The 21,615-nt window shown below is 38.5% G+C and overlaps 1 protein-coding gene across 15 annotated transcripts in view; it reads right to left on the bottom strand.

Annotated features, from left to right (window-relative positions):
- Positions 1-1,410: 1,410 nt before the first annotated feature.
- The window catches only part of kiaa1217 (KIAA1217 ortholog), a 128,810-nt gene continuing 108,605 nt past the window's right edge, over positions 1,411-21,615 (bottom strand). For 7 of the 15 annotated variants that reach the window (XM_079863249.1, XM_079863239.1, XM_079863246.1 and 4 more), the window contains 16 exons: positions 18,136-18,890; positions 16,720-16,824; positions 16,350-16,399; positions 15,478-15,641; positions 14,507-14,682; positions 12,761-12,897; positions 12,192-12,339; positions 10,732-11,167; positions 10,325-10,550; positions 9,951-10,246; positions 8,864-9,025; positions 8,070-8,174; positions 6,704-6,778; positions 4,719-6,350; positions 4,054-4,185; positions 1,411-3,094 (listed from right to left, as the gene is read on the bottom strand). In XM_079863249.1, coding sequence (XP_079719375.1) covers positions 2,603-3,094; positions 4,054-4,185; positions 4,719-6,350; positions 6,704-6,778; positions 8,070-8,174; positions 8,864-9,025; positions 9,951-10,246; positions 10,325-10,550; positions 10,732-11,167; positions 12,192-12,339; positions 12,761-12,897; positions 14,507-14,682; positions 15,478-15,641; positions 16,350-16,399; positions 16,720-16,824; positions 18,136-18,890 — 5,091 coding nt within the window. In that variant the 3' untranslated portion in view covers positions 1,411-2,602. The remainder of the gene's footprint in view (positions 3,095-4,053; positions 4,186-4,718; positions 6,351-6,703; positions 6,779-8,069; positions 8,175-8,863; positions 9,026-9,950; positions 10,247-10,324; positions 10,551-10,731; positions 11,168-12,191; positions 12,340-12,760; positions 12,898-14,506; positions 14,683-15,477; positions 15,642-16,349; positions 16,400-16,719; positions 16,825-18,135; positions 18,891-21,615) is intronic. The other 8 variants (XM_079863247.1, XM_079863240.1, XM_079863251.1 and 5 more) reach the window with 7 other exon arrangements.

Genomic DNA, 21,615 nt, shown 5'->3' with positions numbered 1-21,615 from the left:
AGAGAACAAGTGAAAGAGTATTTAAATGCTCAGTCAATTTTATCAAAGCATCAATCTGGTTTCAGGAAAAAACACAGCACTACCACTGCTGCTATAAAAGTAATTAATGAAATAGTCAAAGCACTTGATGATAAGAAAGCACTTGATATGATGTCTCTGTTCATTGATCTGTCCAAAGCATTTTACACTGTTGAGTGTTGACCATAGCATACTAGTTCAGAGACTGATCAGTATAGGTATGTCTCAACACTCTGTAGGCTGGTTTATCAACTACCTCGCTGACAGGACTCAAGCTACGCAAGTTGATGGCCTAACGTCAAAATATGTATCAATCTGTAAAGGAGTCCCACAGGGCTCTATTCTGGGGCCACTTTTTATATAAACTGTCTGGGGGAAAATGTCCAACATGCATTTTTCCATTTTTATGCAGATGATACGGTTATTTATTGTTGTGCAGCTACCATTAGGAAGGCGTATGAATGCTTGCAAACTGCTTTCGATAGAGTGCAAGCACAGCGTTATCAATTAAAGCTTGTACTTAAGAAGACCAAAGTAATGTTCTTTTCAAACTCAAGGAAAAATGAGTTAGACCTGAATATTGTTACTGATCAGGGTAAAACAGAGGTAGTTTCATCTTATAAATATTTAGGATTTTTAATTGATGATCACCTTTCTTTTAAGCTTCATATATAGAATCTAGTACGGTCCCAGAAAACTATTTCATTGAATGTAACTCAAGCCCAGACAGAGTTGTTCAAAAAGGCTTTCATGTTTGTTGCACCTTCGACTTGGAATGACCTACAGAAAACACTTAAACTACAGTGTCTAATTTCCTTAAATGATTTTAAAGGTTATGTTAAAACTATAGAACGTGAGTCCATCCACAAGTGCAAATGTTTTAATTAATGGCACTTTTTATTTAACTGAACTGCACTTGAGTTGTCTTTGCCTCTTTTCTATTTGTTTTGTGATTGTGTGGTCAAATTTGTTCTGCTATCTTGGCCAGGTCTCTCTTGAAAAAGAGATTTTATATCTCAATGAGACTAACCTGGTTAAATAAAGGTTAAATAAAAAATAAAATATAGTGTATCGGCCATAAGTTTGGACATTCCTAAAGTATATGTAATCTGTACAACACATTTTAGTATAAAAGTAAAGTCATCAGAACTATAAATTAACACAAGCATGAGGATATTACCAATATTTGACACAAATCAAAACTTTTATATTTTTGATTTTTCAAAATAACCACCTTTTGCCTACAGCTCTGCACACATATACATTCAGTAAAATGTGTCCAAATGTACAGTTCCCAACATGTTTACAAGACTGTCACTAGAATGTCATTACTATGAAAGTGTAAAGGTGTAAAAGACAAAATATGTGATAAAAAACACAAGTCACCCAAACTATCTGCCAAAATGTTTAATAGAAGGACTTGCAGTGTTGAAGTGGAGAAACCATAGCCGAGAGGCCATGTAAACGACAAGCATGCAGAACTTTATTGTTTTAATACCTACACTCTTTTGCACAGATTGCTTCTGCAATTAAAGCTATACAAAACCAAACATTTTTATTTACAAAATCTGTCTGTGCAAGCATGATTTTCTTCTATTACATTCTCTCTCTACAATTTTGTATAGGCATGCATAGAAATAAACTTTGGTACAATATGTTAACAAAACTAAAGACAATCTCTGAAATAGAGACGTTACAGTATATACATGTGAAGTAGAGAGCAATTTTATCAATCACTACAATTTTTAGTTTACATTTAGACATCAATACTCATTAATTTAAGAGCCATAGACTGCGAGGGTAAATCAGGGATTTTTTGACATAGGTAGGTTAAGCCAGATATAACCTATCCTAAATGTACATAGTGTCAAACACAGTATATATAGTCATTTTTAAGGATGTAAATTACAAACTTTGGCAAATAGGCAACTACTGAATAGACAGACAACTGTTCATTGCAAAACTGTTGTCAATTTATAACAATAAATCTAAAAGACATTGGCAGTGCATGTAAAAAAGACAAAGAAAAAAAACAGACAATGTTTGACAATTTGTGTTAATGGTTAGTAGACTTACAGTACTTTTCCACTTATTATTGGCTACAACCAATGCCTGTCAATTTATTTAAAACTGCAAAATGAAAATAATCTACAATCATTTAGAGGATGCTAATAACCAAAACATTGTTTACATACTTTTTACTATGTTAACTTTAATACTTATTAGCCTCTCTTCAACTTGTATGAAAAATAAATATTCTTTTCAAATGAAGTGCTCTGTAAAATTCTTGATCAAGAGCCTGCTCTCTGCAATTAAACGTTTTAGTTTTTAAAATAAAACAGTTGATCATTTTATGTTTATGATTTGCAGAGATTCAAGTTTAAAACACTGAATAATGGAGGATGGCCATTCAATTGAACAGAGAAAATAATAACATGCAATACAAAATTCACTCTCATGAAAAAATATTATCTGTTCAAACAAATAAAATCACAAAAACAACTTAAAAAGTGAATCAAAGTAAACCAGGAGTGATTCCACCTCATTAAGAGATAAACAAATGGTTGCAAAGCAGCAAAGCAATTTACGCAGCATCCTTAGCGACAGTTACTGTTGGGATAGCTGATTTACCGGCACTCCCATTGTGCTGCCGACTGTAGCTGGTGAAGCTGGGTGTGTGAATGGTACGGATACTCTTCGCACTCTGACTCAACATAGTCGGGGACAAAGGGGAGTGGGAACAGGAAGAGGAAGAAGAGGTGGAAGGTCGACCATTTTGTGTCTGCATGGGAATAGAGAGGCCTTTAGTGCTGTGAGTGGGAGGGGCATATTTTAAAGAACCATTAGAAAGGGAGGGGATATGAGATGAGGGGGTGGAACTGGATCGAGAAGGAGGGATAGAAGATTTGCTAGCGGGAAGGGAGGAAGATAAAGGAGAAGAATTAACAATATTAGTAGAATCAGACTGGGACAAGCCTTTTCCCATACTAGAGGAAAAAGCAGGAATTTTAGAAGCAGGCACAGTAGGAGAAGTGGATTTGGGATCTCCTCCAGATCTTTTAGCACTTCCATTAGCCTGCGAACAAAGATGCCAAAACACACTGATTGTCAACAAAGGGATCTTGATTAAAATACGCAAAATTTCTAAGCATGTTTAAAATCATACTACTGGGATCTACAGTTATTCCCGACAGATTATCAAAGACACAGAAGCTACATATATAAGTGAAATTACTAAAGGCGCACACAAAAAACTATCTGTCTACAAGATGAGAATACAGAAAAATATCACTTTAAGTAGACTGTCAGATGGAAAGGAGAGGGAAGATGAAAGATGGTAGGATTATGAGTTTTAGAGTGAGTAATGCGCAGTGTAAGTGCAACCAACCAGTACTCAAGACCATATGAGGCTCCAGGAGGAATAGAGGAGGTACAATTGGGAAAGGCATCCACAGGATAATAGGGACAGAGTAGATTTGTGGACCCTGTGCAGTGGGGCCAGGGTTTGGGGATTCCTCCGAGAGGTAAACAGGGAAAGGGTCCAAAAATGGGTTAAGTAGAGAAGCATCCTAACTTGCAAGGGAATTGTCACAGGCATTGGAGTGTGTAGGGGTTAGATGTCAGTGGTTTTTAGTTAAAGAGACCCTAGTCTAAGCATCCAACAGTGTTAGGTAAGCAGTGGCTGTAGTGTTTTTATATCTTTCTTTCACTATTGTAAAATTAGTTTGTCTTCTACAGCACCAAAGCCACAAGCAAAGCAAACATGCAGAAGCATTTGATGGTATTATGAGATAACAGTCAGTTGCCTTCGGTCACAGCCATTCAAAAAATGTAGCAGAAGAAAACGTCAACAGTTCAAAAACAGCTTTCGGCACCGGGCTTTTCACCAATGAACGGGTTGTTTGGTCTCATCAGGTTCTTTGTTAGTTCATTTCCCTCTAAATATATACCCTGCAAGAACTAACTTTCCTCTCGAGTGTATGCCTAGGTGTGTGTATCTTTTTGACTAGACAAGTGGTCCTATGATAAGACTACCTGGCGAAACTGCCTCTGAGAGTCCTGTAGCTTTTGCGGTTTTGTTGCCCTCTCTTTGTCTGAGGTGCCCGGTTGCTGCCGCACCTTGGCAGAAACAGGCATCCGACTAGTAGGTGAGACCACGCTGGCATTCTGCAAAAAAGATTTAAACCAAACAGAAGAGAAAAGGGATAAAAAGAAAGAAACAAAAAATGAGAGCCATATTTCAGGGGGTTTTAAACTAAATCACAGCAAGACAAAGCTTGCACAGCACATCTGTGAACACTGTAGAGTATGTATACCAGAAAAGAAGAAGGCATGCAAACCAGCACAGAATACCAACAAAGTTTCTTTGAGGACTGTCTTAGAATCCACAAAAAGGAACCAGAAACAACTTGAGACTGTGGTTCTAAGACTGTGAAAGTTGTTGTGGCTACCTTAACCCAAGATTAGAGCACCATCAGTAAACACACAAAGGTTTATACATGAAACACCACACCAGAAATAAACACACCATATTTATAAAAAATATGTGAAGGTGTTAGAAAGTTCAGATCCCAGAGTTGGTAGCCTCCGCCAGAGGCTAAGGATCTGTAGAAGTCACTGGAAAGGGTGGAACTATTATGGGCAAGAGGAGAGGGACAGATCCATAGTCTTTGTTAAGGTAGTAGGAGCTAGAGAGAGACCTGGTGGGTGGGAACTGGTGTGACCGAGACCCCTGTAGTTGGTATGATGGCAGGCCGAGGAAGGAGCTGTGGTTTGGTCTTTTTTCGGAGACCAGGACCTTTACTGGCAGACGTTGACCTAGGAATCGAGGTTTTGGGAGAAAGTCTTTTCTCTGAGTGTCCTGGACTCTCTCCAAACTTGTTGTCCTGAGTTTCAGGGTTCACTAAGCTTTCAGGGTCTTCCAAAGACTTGGGCCCCATTTCGCAAATTGTGTTTTCAAGCTGCTTTATTGTTTGTTCTAGACTGTCAAGGGTTTTGTAGGTACTCTTACGAATCTCGTTAGTTCGTCCATTAGGTTCCTGTGGATTTGATTTTGAAGACTCTGTTTTGGAGCAAGCAATTTCAAACCTCTTGGTCTCTTTTTGTTGTCTCACAGTTCCGTCTGGTTCTTCCTCATCCTCATAGACGACAACCTGCAAAGTCTTTTTGCCCGTTTTGCTTCCAGCACGAATGGCTTGCGTTAAAGCTGCAAACTGTTTCTTGGGGAACTTAAACTTGAACTTCTTCTTTCCATCTTGCTTTGCATCACCATTCACATCTTCTAATGCCCCTCTCTCAGATAAAGATGAGGATGAAGTGTTCATGACTTGACCGTCTGTGACATCTGCAGAAGAATTTGAACCAGTACATTTTTCAGAATCTCTACCATCTCCATTCTGTTTGACCTGCAATCCTCTAGTCCATTCTTCTTCCTCAGTTTCCTCATTCTCCTCATCTATTCTTTCTTCTGCAAGCATCCGCTCTAGCTCCTCCTCACATTCAAAGACTGTAGAGAGCCGTTTGTAAGCTGAGCGGATGTCCATCGGCTCATCAAAAATGATGATAACTGGCTTTTTACGGGAGTTGTCAGCACCAGGGGAACCATTGGTATTGCCATTACCTTCTGATGCTGAGCCACTGTCAGATGTACTTGGTCGTTTGCTGCCAACAGTTACTGTCTGCACACTACCTTTCTTGGCGTCGACAAGCTGATGGTACTCTCCAGTGGACAGAGCTTGTACCCTGGTGTTAGTGATCATGAAGGCAAAGTTATCAGGAGGAGGGGGAGGTGGCTCTTCTCCTGGCAGATCAGGACTGAGAAAGGCCTCATCATTTTCCTCAATTTCTTCAAATTTCTTTTCCTTCACTTTGGATAGACCAAACAGAAGCTTCTGATTTGCTAAATCCGGCCCAACAGGGATTGCTTTAGAAAGAATGTGTTCAGTGTCTCCAAAGGAGACTGGTGAGCAAATTGCTGTTGGAGACTCTACCCTCTCCTCTATGCTAACCTGCACTTGAGCAGCCTTGACCACATGAACTTTCCCTTTGGTTGGGCTACCTGGAACTTCTTCCAATGGAGAGGGTGGATTTGAATTCAACGAGGCTGAACGAAACAGCTGATTTTGGTGCAGAGAGCTAGAAGAGCTGGCTGGGCTGCTACTTTTGAGGGCACCAAATTTGTTAGTGGATACCTGCATCTGGCTTTGGAATTGGTCAGAAGCATTGACATGTGACACCTGTGATGGGGAAGACTGTGATGCATCTCTACGCTCTGTTGATTCCTCTGACACTGATGAAGTCCCCTTGATCTGAGCTGTGACATAGTAGATGACCTTAAAAGGTTAAAGGTCAGAGAAAAAAAGACAGAAATTTCCATTAGTTGAGTTAAGTTCGTTATGAATCCTATCGGGAATTCATTATATTTTCTACAATTGGTTTGGCCATTACTGGGTCTTTGTGAGGTTTCACAGAACACTATTGCAAGGACACACCCTTTGGAGTAAACTGATAGGGGAGCTAATAACTATTTTAGTGAAAGGGGATCTCATAATTATTAATTATTGACTGATTGTCACAAAGACTTATACTATACTATCATAACATTGTCTTATCATAAATTTCTTGTAGGAGTTTACAATAAGTTTATGATAATTTAGTCATTATAATAATAAATACTGCCGCTCACCCCAGGACTCTGACGAATTGTATTGTTGCCATTCTCGTCTGTGTCAGGATTCTTGCCATCTTGGTTTTCTGTATTCTGTGGTTTGTGGGGAAAAACATCACTTCACAAAGAAACAATCTTAGGCTACACACTACTCTAGACCACTGAAGAAACACGTTCTTCGATCATAGATTCTATATCAAAATATGTTTAATTTTAAGAATTGTCATAGAATCAACCAAATTTCTAATCATAGTGATGCCAATAATATGTTACAGCTGGAAATTTCAGACCATTTCTCTTCTCTATATTAATGTTAGACATTTTTAAATATGCAATGAATTGGATTAATAATTGAATAACAGATCATAATTTGGAGCTAGGCCTAAGGCCTAAGTGAACTGATTTGAATAAATAGCCCAAAATTACAGGTAAAAATTTTACCAAAAAATGTTTCCAACTTTTTCTAAAACTTTTTTCCCCAAATAAAGTATGCTTAATACAATTTTGAGATCAAAAGGTTGCTTTTCTGTAATATGTCACCTGTAAATAAGACTGCACAATTTTTAACAGAAAGAAAACACTGTGCAAATGTTCTGTGAAGAGGTGCAACGAAGGTAAAGAGAGAAAAAGCGAGACTGAAAATCCATCAAATAGGTAAGGAGGCTTATATAGTAGCAGGCATGCAGCAAAGTGAGAAGATCAAAGAACAAATTCTGAACTCCAGACTGCTAGCTGAAAATATCCTCTAAAATCCTCACGAATAAACCAAGTCTAAGCTACTGATACATATGGTTTGGAACATTTCTAAAGAGAAAACTAGATGACCACATTAAAGTAGGTCCTTATAATTATCCCATAAATCTGCTAAATAACATTTTGGCCAGGACAATTTGTTAATGCTACCTGGTTAGATAACTCAAGCTGCAAGAGTACATTGTAAACGATAAATGTTTGAAAATCATGTAACCTTAGGTAATAAAGCTTTTGGAAATTGGATTGTGTCCAACTGAGATACCTTTTTATTACAATGAAAAAGAAAACACACACAACACCCTTTGACAGCAGTGTCGAAAATCTAGTTTATTGATTGGATGACTCAGAGCACACAAAACCAATTATGTTTGTTTCCCCTTTTGGCTCCAACTACATCAATACAATCAGCACAGTTCATGAGTTCAGTAGAAATAAAAGGAAAGGAACAGAATTTAAACTTAAAGAACAGTGAGAACATTTTTGGTGTCAGATACCCATCACAAGAGTGTACAGAGGAAGTTAGCAAAGGGTAAGAAAGCCAATCAAGCATTGTAAAGGACAGCCATCAGGGACAAGCGGCTGGTACAGGCAGGCAGTTGGAGGGTCTACTAAAGGACATCATATCCTTTACCTTCTTATCTTTAAGGGGCAGTAAGACCCCAGGTCTTAGCTCTCTGATTTGTGGCTCTACCAAACTCTTGAGCCCTACCTCCTTAACAGAGCACTTCTGGAAAACCTGAGAAGAAGAATTTGTGAGGCAGGGAGTTAAAGGTAAGAATCTGCCCATCATTAAATTGGGCAAACCTGTTCAAGACTACAGTAGGTGTAATAGAAATGATCTACAGTGGGTTTTTATCAAATTATTATCTGAATATGTCTATGTTCTACGATATATATTTATTTGAGCAATGTTTAAATATTTTTATTAAATTAGACATCATTTAAATACATATGTTTAATTGTATCATATTTTAAATATAATTACATTTGTTTTACATAGCTATATTCTGATTACAACGTACTTTCTATTCTATATAAAAATGTATGTCTACTAATTTAAAAGGTAAAAAGGATATAATTTGGTCTTGGATTGTAGAACTGCAAACAATGGTATATACATATTTTTGAATTTTCTTTTTAGAATTTATGAAAACTAGGTTGTGTATCTACAGAATTGTGGGGAACAGAAGCTAAACTAGTGCAGGGAAATGAAACTGCCACCGAATGAGCCACAGGACACACACCAAAGCATATTAACACCCACACCAAGCAATTCACACCCAAGACATTTTAAGATCAAAACGCTTATAATTAGTCAGTGAGCATGTACATGTATTAACGTTTATTCCCAATAAGAACATTATGTTGTGCTTGCTACAGCTCTGTGCGTGTGTATGTATGTTTGAGTTTCTGCGTGTCTCTCACCTGTAGCTCTGCCATAATCTTGTCTCCCTCATCCTCTTCCTCTGTGATAGCCGAGGCAGCGATAGGTGGAGGAGTAATGGGTTTGCGCTTCAACTCAGGAGGGGTCTTTGATTCAGACTGAGACGTAGCATTAACTGTACTGTTGGACTCCTCTTCACCCTCCTAACAAATGATATTAATAATTTTTTTAATATAATGAACATTTTTATTTAATTATATTTATAGAATTATTTTATTTTATATTCGTTTTTTTCAACTGCTTACACACAAAAATCCTTACTTGTCTCACAATTTCTGAAACATGACACTCAACACACCAGAACCACACACCAAATCCGCAAAACCATACACTAATTCTCTATGTAACACACAAAAATCTAACAACAATATCTTGATTTCCTTGTTCAAACACAACTATCAAAATGCCACACTAATTCATCAGTGCCTCACACTAACTCATCACATGTGCAAACACTCAACACCAATCATGGCTTTAGAATAGGCCTATAAATTATGCTTGGTTTCTGTCCAACTAAACATGGTTGATGTATTTATTTTCTTTCGGACTGTGTAATACTGTATTCACAACCACAAATGCTTACAGTAAAAGTTTGGTTTCAATCTTGCTTTCGTGTTTACCATAAATTTTTCAAGATGTCTCTGCCAATTACTTTCAATCTTATACAGAAATGTACATAGGAGCTCATGAAAGATGATCTTTAGGTTTTGAATGACTGTGTATGTACTGTATATGATATATCAAAAAATATAATATTATGGCAAAGGTGCTTGCAACGTAAGACAAATGTTTGCTTTTGAGATGTGTTTGTGATATTTTGAATGCACTGCTTCATTTTGCAAGAGATGTGAGGCATTTTGCATTTTGTGTGTGCAATTCTTGGATTTATGTGTAAAGTTTTTTGGGGGGAAAGAGGCAAAGTTTTGAAAATGTGTGTGAGCAGTTGAAAAAAAAACCCCTGTAACAGCTATTTTTAAAATATAATACAAATTTAAAATGACATTTAATTGTATTATTTGTACTTAAGACAAAGTTCCAAAAAAATCTGTCCTACAAATACACTTGTACCGTAACAGACTCCTTCCTGCTGGTGTAAATGACCTCTCCAGAGCGGGTGGTGGTCATCCCAGTGTTGGTGGTGTAGTTTCGTCGAGGTGGGGGTGGAGGAGGGGACTTGTTAGCTTTCTCTGTGGTCTGAAGCTTAACTTTTTCCTGAGTCTTACTCTGTCTTTCTAGGTTGGATTTGATGGATAGGCTGGGTTTAAGAGGTCTCTCCAAGGCTGGCTTAAATGGCTTCTCCAGAGGTTTGGGAGGTTTCTCTGGAGCTGTCTTAGTAGGTTTCTCAGAGTTTGACTGATTGTCATCTACAAAAAGAAAAATTTTGCATAAACATCACCAAATAGTAGTCTCAAGACCACTAACTATTTCTTTATGTCTCTTACCTTGTTCTGTTGGTGCTGCTGTAGGTTCGTTTTTTTCTATCACCTCCTCCGGGGAGGCAGGGAGCACTGCAGGAGGAGAAGGAGAACCCTCGGGTTCGCTGGGCACCTCGAGGTTTGGTATTCCTCTCAGCATGTTGGCTTCAGCTTCCTGGAGCATCCGCTCAAACTCCTGCCCATCATAATGACCCATGTTCTGCCTCTTCTCCTCCCATTCTTTCTCTGCAGCCTGAAGATACCAAACAAACCAGTAAGTGAACAAGAGGATAAACATTTTCACCCAAAGGCTGCGATGTACTTCAAGTGAAATTGAAGAGCTAACTACGTAATTCCTAACAAAATTAGGCCAAAACTAAATTCGTTTGGAGTTTGTCCTTGGAGATTACGTGGTAGGTAGGTAAAATAATCACCTCGATCGACACAGCCCTGTTCTTGCTCTTGCTGCGGTTTGCTTGGATCTCCTCAATTAACAAGTTTGGAGAAGGACCTTTACTATGAATGTCATTAGCAGAGACTCCATTACTGCTGTTATTTGGCATTTGTGTCTGCTCAAGTGAAGGTTTTTTGAGCTGTTTGGTGGGTGAAGGTGTAGACTCTCGTCTCTGTGCAGCAGGGGGAATGGGTGATGGTGCTATTGATTTCTGGGATCGTTGTGAGGCTACAGGAGAGGCCTGGACATGGTGGATCACCATAGGACTTGACGTCATAACCTCTGACCTCACTATGGAGCTCTGGGGTATGACCGAGGCAGGCTCAAGGGATTCAACGATGGGCGATTCTGCTTTTTCAGAGGCAGGCGACGAGGGAACAGGGTCAGAGGGATTCAGCAGACTATCTGTGGCACACCTAGAGAACAAATAATAGTTCAAACAGAAATCAATGAGGGAAACATTCAGAAAAAACTAAAATCTAGTCAAATTTAAAACCACAAGCTTATTTTTATGATTTTTATCCTATTTTTGAGGATTAAAAGCTGCATTGGGCAATTTTTTGAAGATCACAGCTGATTTCTTCAGGTGGCTATATGGGGCTCAACATTGATTCAACAATGGAAGACAGAGTTTCTGATAATCCTATTGAGATTTGAACAAACCCGTAACTTGTCCTGCACATTTACAGACATGAATATTTTGAGTCCTATATTGGGTTTCTTGTATTTGAAAATAAAAATGATTATATATTTTTTTATAATAAAATATTATATATATATATATATATATATATATATATATATATATTATATATATAATTAAAAAAAAAATGTATATATATATATATATATATATATATATATATATAATATCTAAATAGAATTAGAAATAAATTTAGGATAGAATTTTTTTTTTTTTTTTTTTAAAGATAAAGATAAAATTAATTAAAAAGAAAAAAAAAAGAAGACAATGAAAAAGGACATCATAATGTAATTTAATTTAAATAAAAAGAAGATATTAAATAAAATAATAAACAGAATAATAAAAAAAAATTATTTCATTTTAAAATGAAAACTTTTTCCACACACGTTTTCATCAGGACGTGTAAAAATCGGTTTCATTTTGCAATTACACACAGCGGCTTTAAAATAAAACACTATTTCCTAGAATGCTGGTAATATAGAACGGCAACCTGAGTCTGATCAGGTTTGACGGGGGAGAAAGAAAGTGACTAGTAGCAGATGCTCCAGACCTCTGCTCACATGTGATTACAATATGAATGAGAGATGCAGACCATAACGCTATGGCTGGACACATACGTGGCTGGAATCAGAAGGAGTAGGTCCATAAAGTTTGTCATAAAGTCTTTTATAAACTGCAATCTTGTTTTATCCGCAATTAAAACGTCTGTCTCAATCTCTTACTCTCTCCGTATGTACCTGCGAAGGTTTCCGAGTGTGTCCGTGAGGGATCGGACTCTCTTCAGCATGCTGTCGAGTTTGTGGGGCTCTTCTTTTAGGAACTTTACGGCCTCGACCTCCACCCTGAGCACTGCTCGCATGTGGGCCTGAAGAGCTGGAAACTCTCCTACAAGAAAAATAAAGGTGCTTTGCTGAGTGTCGTCATCAGCTAGGGAACTTCCTGACATTTCAACCTGTTTCTGCAGGTCGGGTCATGAAGCATATGATTGTATTTGAGTGGGAGGTTACAAAAATAAATTCTGTATAAATATGCCATTATATCACTGTAAACAAGTGATAAACAGCGTCACAGGCCAAGTCTTGCTGCGTCTGTTACCAACAAGGCTGCGATATTTATTGTCAATCACAATTCACACCTCTAGAAACACAGCTGGCCCACAGTTTCTGCAAGTTGCATTACTTTAACATGTGTGGGCAGGCCTAGCACTGGATAATATTAAACTTCCTGTAACTAAGGAAGCCAATGAAACATCTTGAACAACAAGAAAGCAAAGTCCTCCAATGAGCTCTTTCATTGAGTATTTTACCTTTCAGTCCAGCCAGGTTCTCGCCCACCTTCCTCAGGCTGACAGCTCCCTCCTCTACCTCCTTCAGTGTCACGGCTCTCTGAGACACAGCAGGGCTGGAGTCAGTCCTCAGAGTCTCCACATACTGCTCCAGATCCCTACCCACAAACACACGTGATACTTATATCACAAACAGCAACACAAATATGCTCATATTTTCACTGATGAGCCAATCCGTCCACATAAATTCACTTTTTGTCATTGAAATTCAAGTCATCCAGTGAATATTGAAATGACACTGTTGTGACACCAGAGGGCAGTGCAGTCTTAAATTTTGCCAAAATTCTGGTTTAAGAAAACTATGGGAGGATGAAAATTATTACATTATGGACACTATGATTTGCTCATGTCACACCTATGCATGTTTATATCAGTGGTTCTCAGTTGGCTAACACAATATTCAAAGGCCCCTATGACAATACTGCTCATTTTCAAACGTTTTGTTAAAGTGTCCCTGATATGCTTAACGGTTTCTAATTTTGCTTTGGATGTCTCCTACAATAGGTTTACATGCATCCAATTTAAAAAAACACTTACATTTTCTCATAATATAATGGGACTACTCCATTTACCATGCACTTTGATCTGTGATTTATATATATATATATTACAAACACTAGATTAAACACTACATAAAAAGTAATTTGTGAAAAAAGCATAATAGGGGCACTGGGAGTGTCAATATATTAAATTATTTACCCATAATAATTTTTGTGATTCCAGAAGTTTCATAAAACATTAGTTGTTGAGGAGAAACTTTAAATATATTTTTTTTCATAAATATTTTTAAAATTAAATTATCTTTCTTGAAAGGTCTTGATACCAGTAATAAGAAGTTTATTTTTCTAACTTTCATACTTACATTTTGATTCAAACCATGCTCTGCTGTATGTTGCAACTCCTAAGAGTTAGAGGCTAATTAGCCAGGTTTCACTCCCATTTGGCACTTGGTAAGTGTTAATTTTAGACTGTTATTGTAAGCACTAACACAGGAATAAAATATTATGCTGAAGTTTCATGTAAGCAGTTTTTACACTTTATTTTTAATTGGTCTGCACTAGTTGTTTGGCATTTTAAAACCCCGATTTTATGTTATGATGGTGCATTCTGGTACATTCATGATAGTTTTTTTTTTCACAGTTTATGTTTTGTAATTAAATTACGCAGTTCTTTCACATCCCTCAGCCTCTCCACATGTGTAAAAGTCAAACTGTCCTTGTTGGCTCAACGTTTCACTGCTCACAGGCACCCAGAGACCTCTGCTGACTGGGCACTGGCATTAAACCAAGGGAAACAGAGTGTTAATGCTTCTCCTGATCTCTGGCTAGCGTTAATTCCCACTGAGTTCTGTTTTGAATGTTTAAAGCTGTCTGGAGAACACGCTTGTTAACCAGCTAAATTAAAGTGGGATTTTAATTATGGTTTACGTGCAGCAGGGCGGACAGGGCTATAATGAGTTAAAAGAGGGGCTGTAATGAATCGTATAAGGAATGATTGAGAATAAAAGGCATTTGTTTGCCCAGAGGAAAGTGAATTTCAGATTCCCCATAGAGAGAGAGAGAGAGAGAGAGAGAGAGAGAGAGAGAGAGAGAGAGAGAGAGAGAGAGAGAGAGAGAGAGAGAGAGGCGTTACGCCTATGGAGAGTCCCTGCAAACCCCATATACAAGTGTGTGCGTGTGTGTGTGTGTGTGTGTGTGTGTGTCATACCCCAGCTGTGTGAGAACTCTTTCCTGCATGCCGAGATATCGGTGTCTCTCTTCCTCCACCAGCGTCCTCTGTTTCTGTGTCGGATCGTCCTGTCGTCTCAGTATTTCAGCCAGCTTCACACTGATCTCTTGCTCTGCATGCTTTATCTGAGCGCGCATACACTCCTGATTCTGAAGCTGAAAACACACACACATAACCATTTACTACAGCATACACTATTATTCAAAAGTTTAGGGTCTGTAAGATTTTCTCAATGTTTTGAAAGGAGTTTCTCAGGCTCACCAAGGCTACATTTTATTTAAATAAAATTTGTGAAATATTAGTACAATTTAAAATGACTGTTTTCTATTTTAATATATTTGAAAATATATTCCTGTGATGCAAAGCTGAATTGTCAGCATCCATTACACCAGCCTTGTGTGTTGTATGATTCTCCAGAAATCAGAAACATTTCTCATAATTATCAGTGTTGAAGACAGTTTTTTTTTTCAGTATTCTTTGATGAATAGAAAATTCAAAGGAACAGCATTATATATATATATATATATATATATATATGTTATAAACCTTTGTAACATTATTAAGGTCTTTACTGTCACTTTTGATCGATTTATTGCATCCTTGCTGAATAAACGTGTTAGTTTTGAAAAAATTCATACTGACTTTTGAACAGTAGTGTATAATGATTTTAACGTAAAAAAAGACTAAAAGAAATGATTCATCAATACACAGTGCAAGTGAAGTAAAATATTACAAAATAATACCAAAGCCAAATTTTCACAATCCATTCAAATCCTAATGGCTAAAATGAATTTCCTCCATAATGTCACAATACACTAGTTAAATGAGTTATGAATGTTGTTTCATGTTATCTTCAACATAAATATCAACATTATAAGACACCTGTTGAACAAAATAAATATTATAAATGCAGGTTTCTCATTATACTAACTGATTGGCACGTTTATTACCTGTAGTTGTTTGATATGTTGCAGTTGGAGGCGGAGCTCAGAGACATTCCTTCTGAACATGTGAAAGTTAACATGCAAGGGGGCGTGGCCTAGTGGCGGTGTAGGGGCGGGGCTACGCTCAGGAGGTGCTGCAGCAACTTTTGGTGCTAATACTGGAGAACCTCCTAAACAAAACATAAAAGTAAAACACACAAAAACATGATTTATATGTAGCCTAGTATATAATATTTCATCGCCTATGTGGTGAAAAGGTGCCAAAGTCAGACTCTCTCTCTCTCAAAGTCAGTGCTCTCAAACTTATGTGTGGGACAGTTATGCAGATAATACTACTGGAAATATTGTTTTAGAGATTGTAAACATTTAAAAAGGGACTTTAATATTTGTATAGCTCAAGAAATGATGGCTGATTTAATCAATTTGAGTACATAAACAAAGGTATATTCACATATATTGCCCCTAAGCTTAAGGATATGTGATATTTGTTGTTGTACCCATATTTGACTTGGCAAGATTACATTTCAAACTTGACTGAGCACAACTGATAAACAAAATACAGCAATTCAGGTCAGTTATTGCAAAAGTACATATTTATGTCCTTGCACAAGACAGCGTGTAGACATGTTTGTTCTTTTGCGGCTTATGCTGTCTGAGGGACTCGTTCACGTCAGTGTGTATATGTGTGGAAAGAGTGGGAGAACTTGTGGCAGGCAGCATTTCTGAGTGACAGATGAATGGGAGAGGTAGAATTGTTGTGATCCTCTCACAGCCACTGCATTACAATCTTCTGCTGTGAGAGCCATCATACACACACACACAAACAAACAAACAGATGGGGTCTGGGGGTCCGGGAGGGACGAAAAGAAGGAAATTACCTGTGCTAGATGTGCTGTGAGCAGGTGACCCGGACTTTACTGGTTTCTCGCTGGAAAAATGTAAAAGATATCAAATGACTGAAGGTACATACGCACACATATACACACACACACAGATAAAATCACTCAACAAAAGCGCTTGAAGTTAGTCTTTGTTACAGTGGCACAGGCATTGCCATTCATTCAGGTACCGGCTACAGTGAGGATGAGTAGTCAATTTAGTTCATGCACAGTTAGTAAGTCATCTTACCCACCAAGTCTGATTACCACCACCATTAATCCATTATAGCCCTCCTATTTTCTTTTCCTATTTAATTTGGGAAACGTTGTGATATTCTGGGAACTACATTACCCAGCCTGCCCTGCTTACCTGGGGTGTTCCATGTTGCTGTTAGTGCTGTGGCTCTTTAAGAGAGCGTGCTGCACAAGACCAGTCAGACTGGCTATTTGCTCCTCCATGGCCTTCATTCTCTCTCTGCAGAGAGATAGAGCATATCGCACTCTTACTACTGATGGGTGGTGTGTGTGGGGGGCGGACGAGGGGAAAGCATATTGAAATAACAGTGGGACTATGTATCTCATGAGATGGCTCTGTTATCAAAGTCCTTTTTACTCTAATTCCCCATTAATAAAAATACAGTTCTGTTTATGGATGCTAATGATGAAAACAGCACAACTGTTTTCAACACTGATAATAATAAGACATGTTTCTTGAGCATCAAATCACCAAAGGATCATGTGACACTTGAAATTCAGCTTTGGCATCACAGGAATGAATTACGTTTCACAATATATTAAGACCGAAACAGTTATCTTAAAGCGTAATAATTCATAACATTACTGTTTGATCAAATGAATGCAGCCTTAGTGCAGGTAAGAGACTTTAAAAATGTATTTAAAAATCTAACCGACCCCAAACTTTAATGGTAGTTTAATGGTAACACTTTAATGGTAGAGTATGCTGCCATTCATAACATGGGAATCTTATGTGAAATTGCACAGATGAAACAACTTGAAGTAAAAACATACACCCTTGCAAATATATTCACCACATTTAAATTACAAATCACTTCCTTAAACGATTCAAGGTTAATATTAACTGCAAAAAATATTAAGCGAAAGAGAGTATGATCTGGACTCCTGCCTGTGATCTTTGTTGCATGTACAAAACAAAAACCCCAACAAGCATTAACTTGTCACACCAAATGATTAAATAACTAAAGCATAACTCTCATGATGTTTATGGGTACAATTCTCATAGGACCCATTTGCCCTTTCAGTGCCAATGCACACACTGTTCAAACCACTATTTCTTTGCTCTACAAGATAATGTTAGAAACGTCTGGCCTGCATGTGCTCTGTTCTGTAAAAACAGTTTAGCATGTTGACTCTGTGTATTGACTGTTCTCTGCTAGCAAGTACATCGCCAAGCACAATAAATCTGACTTACAAGGCACATACGAGCATAAAGGGTACGATTAAGTCCACTTAACCAACACAGTAAAACAATGCTGTCTGAACTACAGTTCAAAGTCTTTTTGTGAGTTACGTAAGGCTATATACTTGAAAACAAACCCATGCTAAATAATTGATGTGAACATAATAACGGCCGCTAGTATTTAGATGAGACGTTGTCGATGTGTTTTTGGATGCAGTTAGGGAATGACATGATGCAGTGGAAGACAACATACCGATGCAGAGTTAGAACATGAACATGGATGCTAATGTTTCCTGTTAGTTATTACCATGCTCAGATATCCCCGTTCGCTCTTAAACATTGACTCACCGTGTCTGAGGGTCTGTCGGGGGGGCCAGAGGATTGTGTCCCTGAAGATCCGGGGTGGCCGGGGACCCCATGCCACCCCTCGTCTTTACCATGGTATCCATTGTAACAGGAGCCTCCTTCCTAAATGATTGTCTGACAGGAGAGGCCCTCTCCATAGTCATGGAGCTCTGTGGTTGGCTTGTGTGAATTTCCATCATTCGCATCTCGCCCATCCGGTGTGGGGAAGAGGGTGGGGTTCTGGAGCCGAGCATAGGGAGCTGGCTATCCGTGTACTTCCTACTTTTCTGTCGGAAGAGTGAATGATGGTCCGGGGGCTCCATGGGAACACCGGGGTTACTGTAAGAGCGCATGGTGGCACGGTGGTAGGGATGGTCTACTGCATCAGGGGGCAGGACCTGGTGATGTAACATATAAGGGTCGACGTAATGACTTTCGGCTCGGGCGGGCAGCGACATGCTCTTCGCATGCTCTACGTCCTCGTCTGGTTTTACGTCCCGCCGCTCGAGGATGGCGCTCGGGCAGGGGGAGGATGCGCGGGCGGGCGCGGGGAGTGTGTGTCCGGCTCGCTCACGTGGCATTGTGGCAACCCCACCACCAGAGACACGAGGGCCGAAGGGGATACGAGACGGGGAGGGGGGCATCGCGTGAGGTGTGGTTGGGGACATGGAGCCCTGCATGTGGGGTGGAGGAGGACCCATCGGGGGCTGCCGGAGAGGATGACCATCCCGTCCAGCATACATCATCTCCCTGTGAACCTGAACGAGAGAGAGGCCATAAGATTTCACATTAAAGGAGAGTAAAACATTTCAAATCCTGCTGAAATAAAACCGCTTAGTTGGTCGTTCAGCCAGCTTAGGCTGTTTTGGTTTTTTTTCAGCAGGGAAAGTAAGAGATATGTTCAAATTACACATAATGAAGTCATATATGTAATATGAACACAAAAGGTTCATTGTATTCGATAATATGGCTACAAAGTGGCTTACGCAGCCAAAAGAAATAAAAATAATTATAAACAATTATAAACTTAAGAACCTTAAAAAACACCAGCTGAAATCACATGCAAATTATGTTTCTGACCATATTTCTACATTTAAAACCTTAAACCATATGTAGAAGAGGTTATTAGTGAAAATTAGAGAATACAACTACACTAAAGTACACTTAGCCTACATGGAAAATAACACCGTTGTTTTAGTATTAACATTATTTATATAATATTGTAGTATTGTTTTAATGTTTTGAATTAGCTTTTAATGCTATATTTTCAGCTTGTTATTTTAATTTTAGTTTGTCTTAGTAATTTTGTCATTTATTTTGTTTTTGTCTATTTAGCTTTCATTTATTTTATTTCAGTTTTAGTTTTAGTAAGTTCAGTACTTCAACTTATTTTATTTTAGTTGTGAAGTTTTTTATCTAAAATGTATATTTTATTTTAGCTTTATTTCAATTAGCGAGAACGATTTACGATTAAAAGTTTTATTTTCAGTTAAAAATAACAACACTGACGAATACATGTAAAAATGAGGGTCCATGTGATCTTAAGTGTTCCAGTTTAGCCTAAAAGGCTTTTTTGTTCAGTCGTCACAGTGAGAAAGGAGTGTTACATTTCCATCTCACATGTGAAATGAAAAGGGTTGAGAGAAGTCAAAGAAAGAAAGACTGAGAGACCATGGTATTCACGTTTTTTTTTTTAAGTCTTCTTGGATGAAATAATATGTCATTGTTCTGGCTAAATTCAGGGCACCTGTAATCTTTTTAACAGCCAGCACGCAGGCAGCCTGATCTGACCTGACCACCCAAGAAGGTCCCACAGAGTAGACTAATCACACTAATGCGCTTCAGATGGAAAAAACGTGCAAGTATGTGTGTGTGTTTGTGCATCAAGGCAAGTGGTTATGGTTCACACATCCCACAATGTAATTAACAGGCAGATATGGATATAGTATCGCATTAAACAGATGTCTGCATCCATAACAATGCTACTGGTTTACCACAATCTACTGTAAGCAGAAGATGGATTGATAAGGCACTGATAAACTGCCATTTCATTCAGAAACAATTAGTAAACGTATCTGACAGAGACAGAAAAAAAAAAAAACAAGATTAAGACCACTTATCTGCAAATGGTAACTGATTACAACAAAGTAAAAGAAAAAAGTATGACCTGAGCAGATAAAAGATTTCCGATCAGCAACAGAATGCAGAACTTCACGCCTGAGGATAGACAGACAAACTCCAATGTCTCTGTCGCCAAACTCAGCAATGAGGAGCAACAGGAAAAACCATATGACTTGACAGATGAAAAGAATTCAGACAAAAACTGGTTCAGAGTGAAACTAGATGTTTTCCTTTTTCGGTGCGTAAAATGACAGAAACAAAAAAGTCATTGAGACTTTTCCATCACCTCAGGCCCAATTTCATTTAGCACAAAACCTGTTTTTATTTTTTCATTTGTTCATCAGTAACTCATTTAAAGCAAACGTCCCAAATCAAATCAGGTTCCATTTAATTAGGATGCCACATTAGAAGGCAGCAGCTTATGAGGGCAGAAGAGAGCAAAGCAGTTTAAAACAGAGTTATTGTCTGACTATATCTGCCTCATCCAAAAATAGAAAACAAGCAAAGTGGGAATGCTATATACAGAAGAAACAGACAGGAACGTTCTTTTAAGCCAAAGAGATTTGTAAAATAATAGAAAGACGACAAAATGATGTTTCTTTGCTCGAAGCGTCGCCCTGTCTCTCTGTATCTGAAACAATGAGCGCTTTGTGCAGGGGTGAGTCAGCGCTCTGGCTACACCCAGAACAGGTGACACTTCCGAGTCTTTATCTGCTTCGGGACAACAGCATGCTTTTCTGCAACATCATATCACCATGGTGGTGAATCTTATAAATATGCATTTCACCTGCTTTACCGCTTTACACATACAGACAATACGTATACACTCACCTAAAGGATTATTAGGAACACCATACTAATACTGTGTTTGACCCCCTTTCGCCTTCAGAACTGCCTTAATTCTACGTGGCATTGATTCAACAAGGTGCTGAAAGCATTCTTTAGAAATGTTGGCCCATATTGATAGGATAGCATCTTGCAGTTGATGGAGATTTGTGGGATGCACATCCAGGGCACGAAGCTCCCGTTCCACCACATCCCAAAGATGCTCTATTGGGTTGAGATCTGGTGACTGTGGGGGCCATTTTAGTACAGTGAACTCATTGTCATGTTCAAGAAACCAATTTGAAATGATTCGAGCTTTGTGACATGGTGCATTATCCTGCTGGAAGTAGCCATCAGAGGATGGGTACATGGTGGTCATAAAGGGATGGACATGGTCAGAAACAATGCTCAGGTAGGCCGTGGCATTTAAACGATGCCCAATTGGCACTAAGGGGCCTAAAGTGTGCCAAGAAAACATCCCCCACACCTTACACCACCACCACCAGCCTGCACAGTGGTAACAAGGCATGATGGATC

Source organism: Squalius cephalus (assembly GCF_949319135.1).
Source record: "Squalius cephalus genome assembly, chromosome: 25".
NCBI classification, from domain to species: domain Eukaryota; kingdom Metazoa; phylum Chordata; class Actinopteri; order Cypriniformes; family Leuciscidae; genus Squalius; species Squalius cephalus.
The sequence above is the reverse complement of the archived record's forward strand: the minus strand, read 5'-3'. Positions and strand labels throughout refer to the sequence as shown.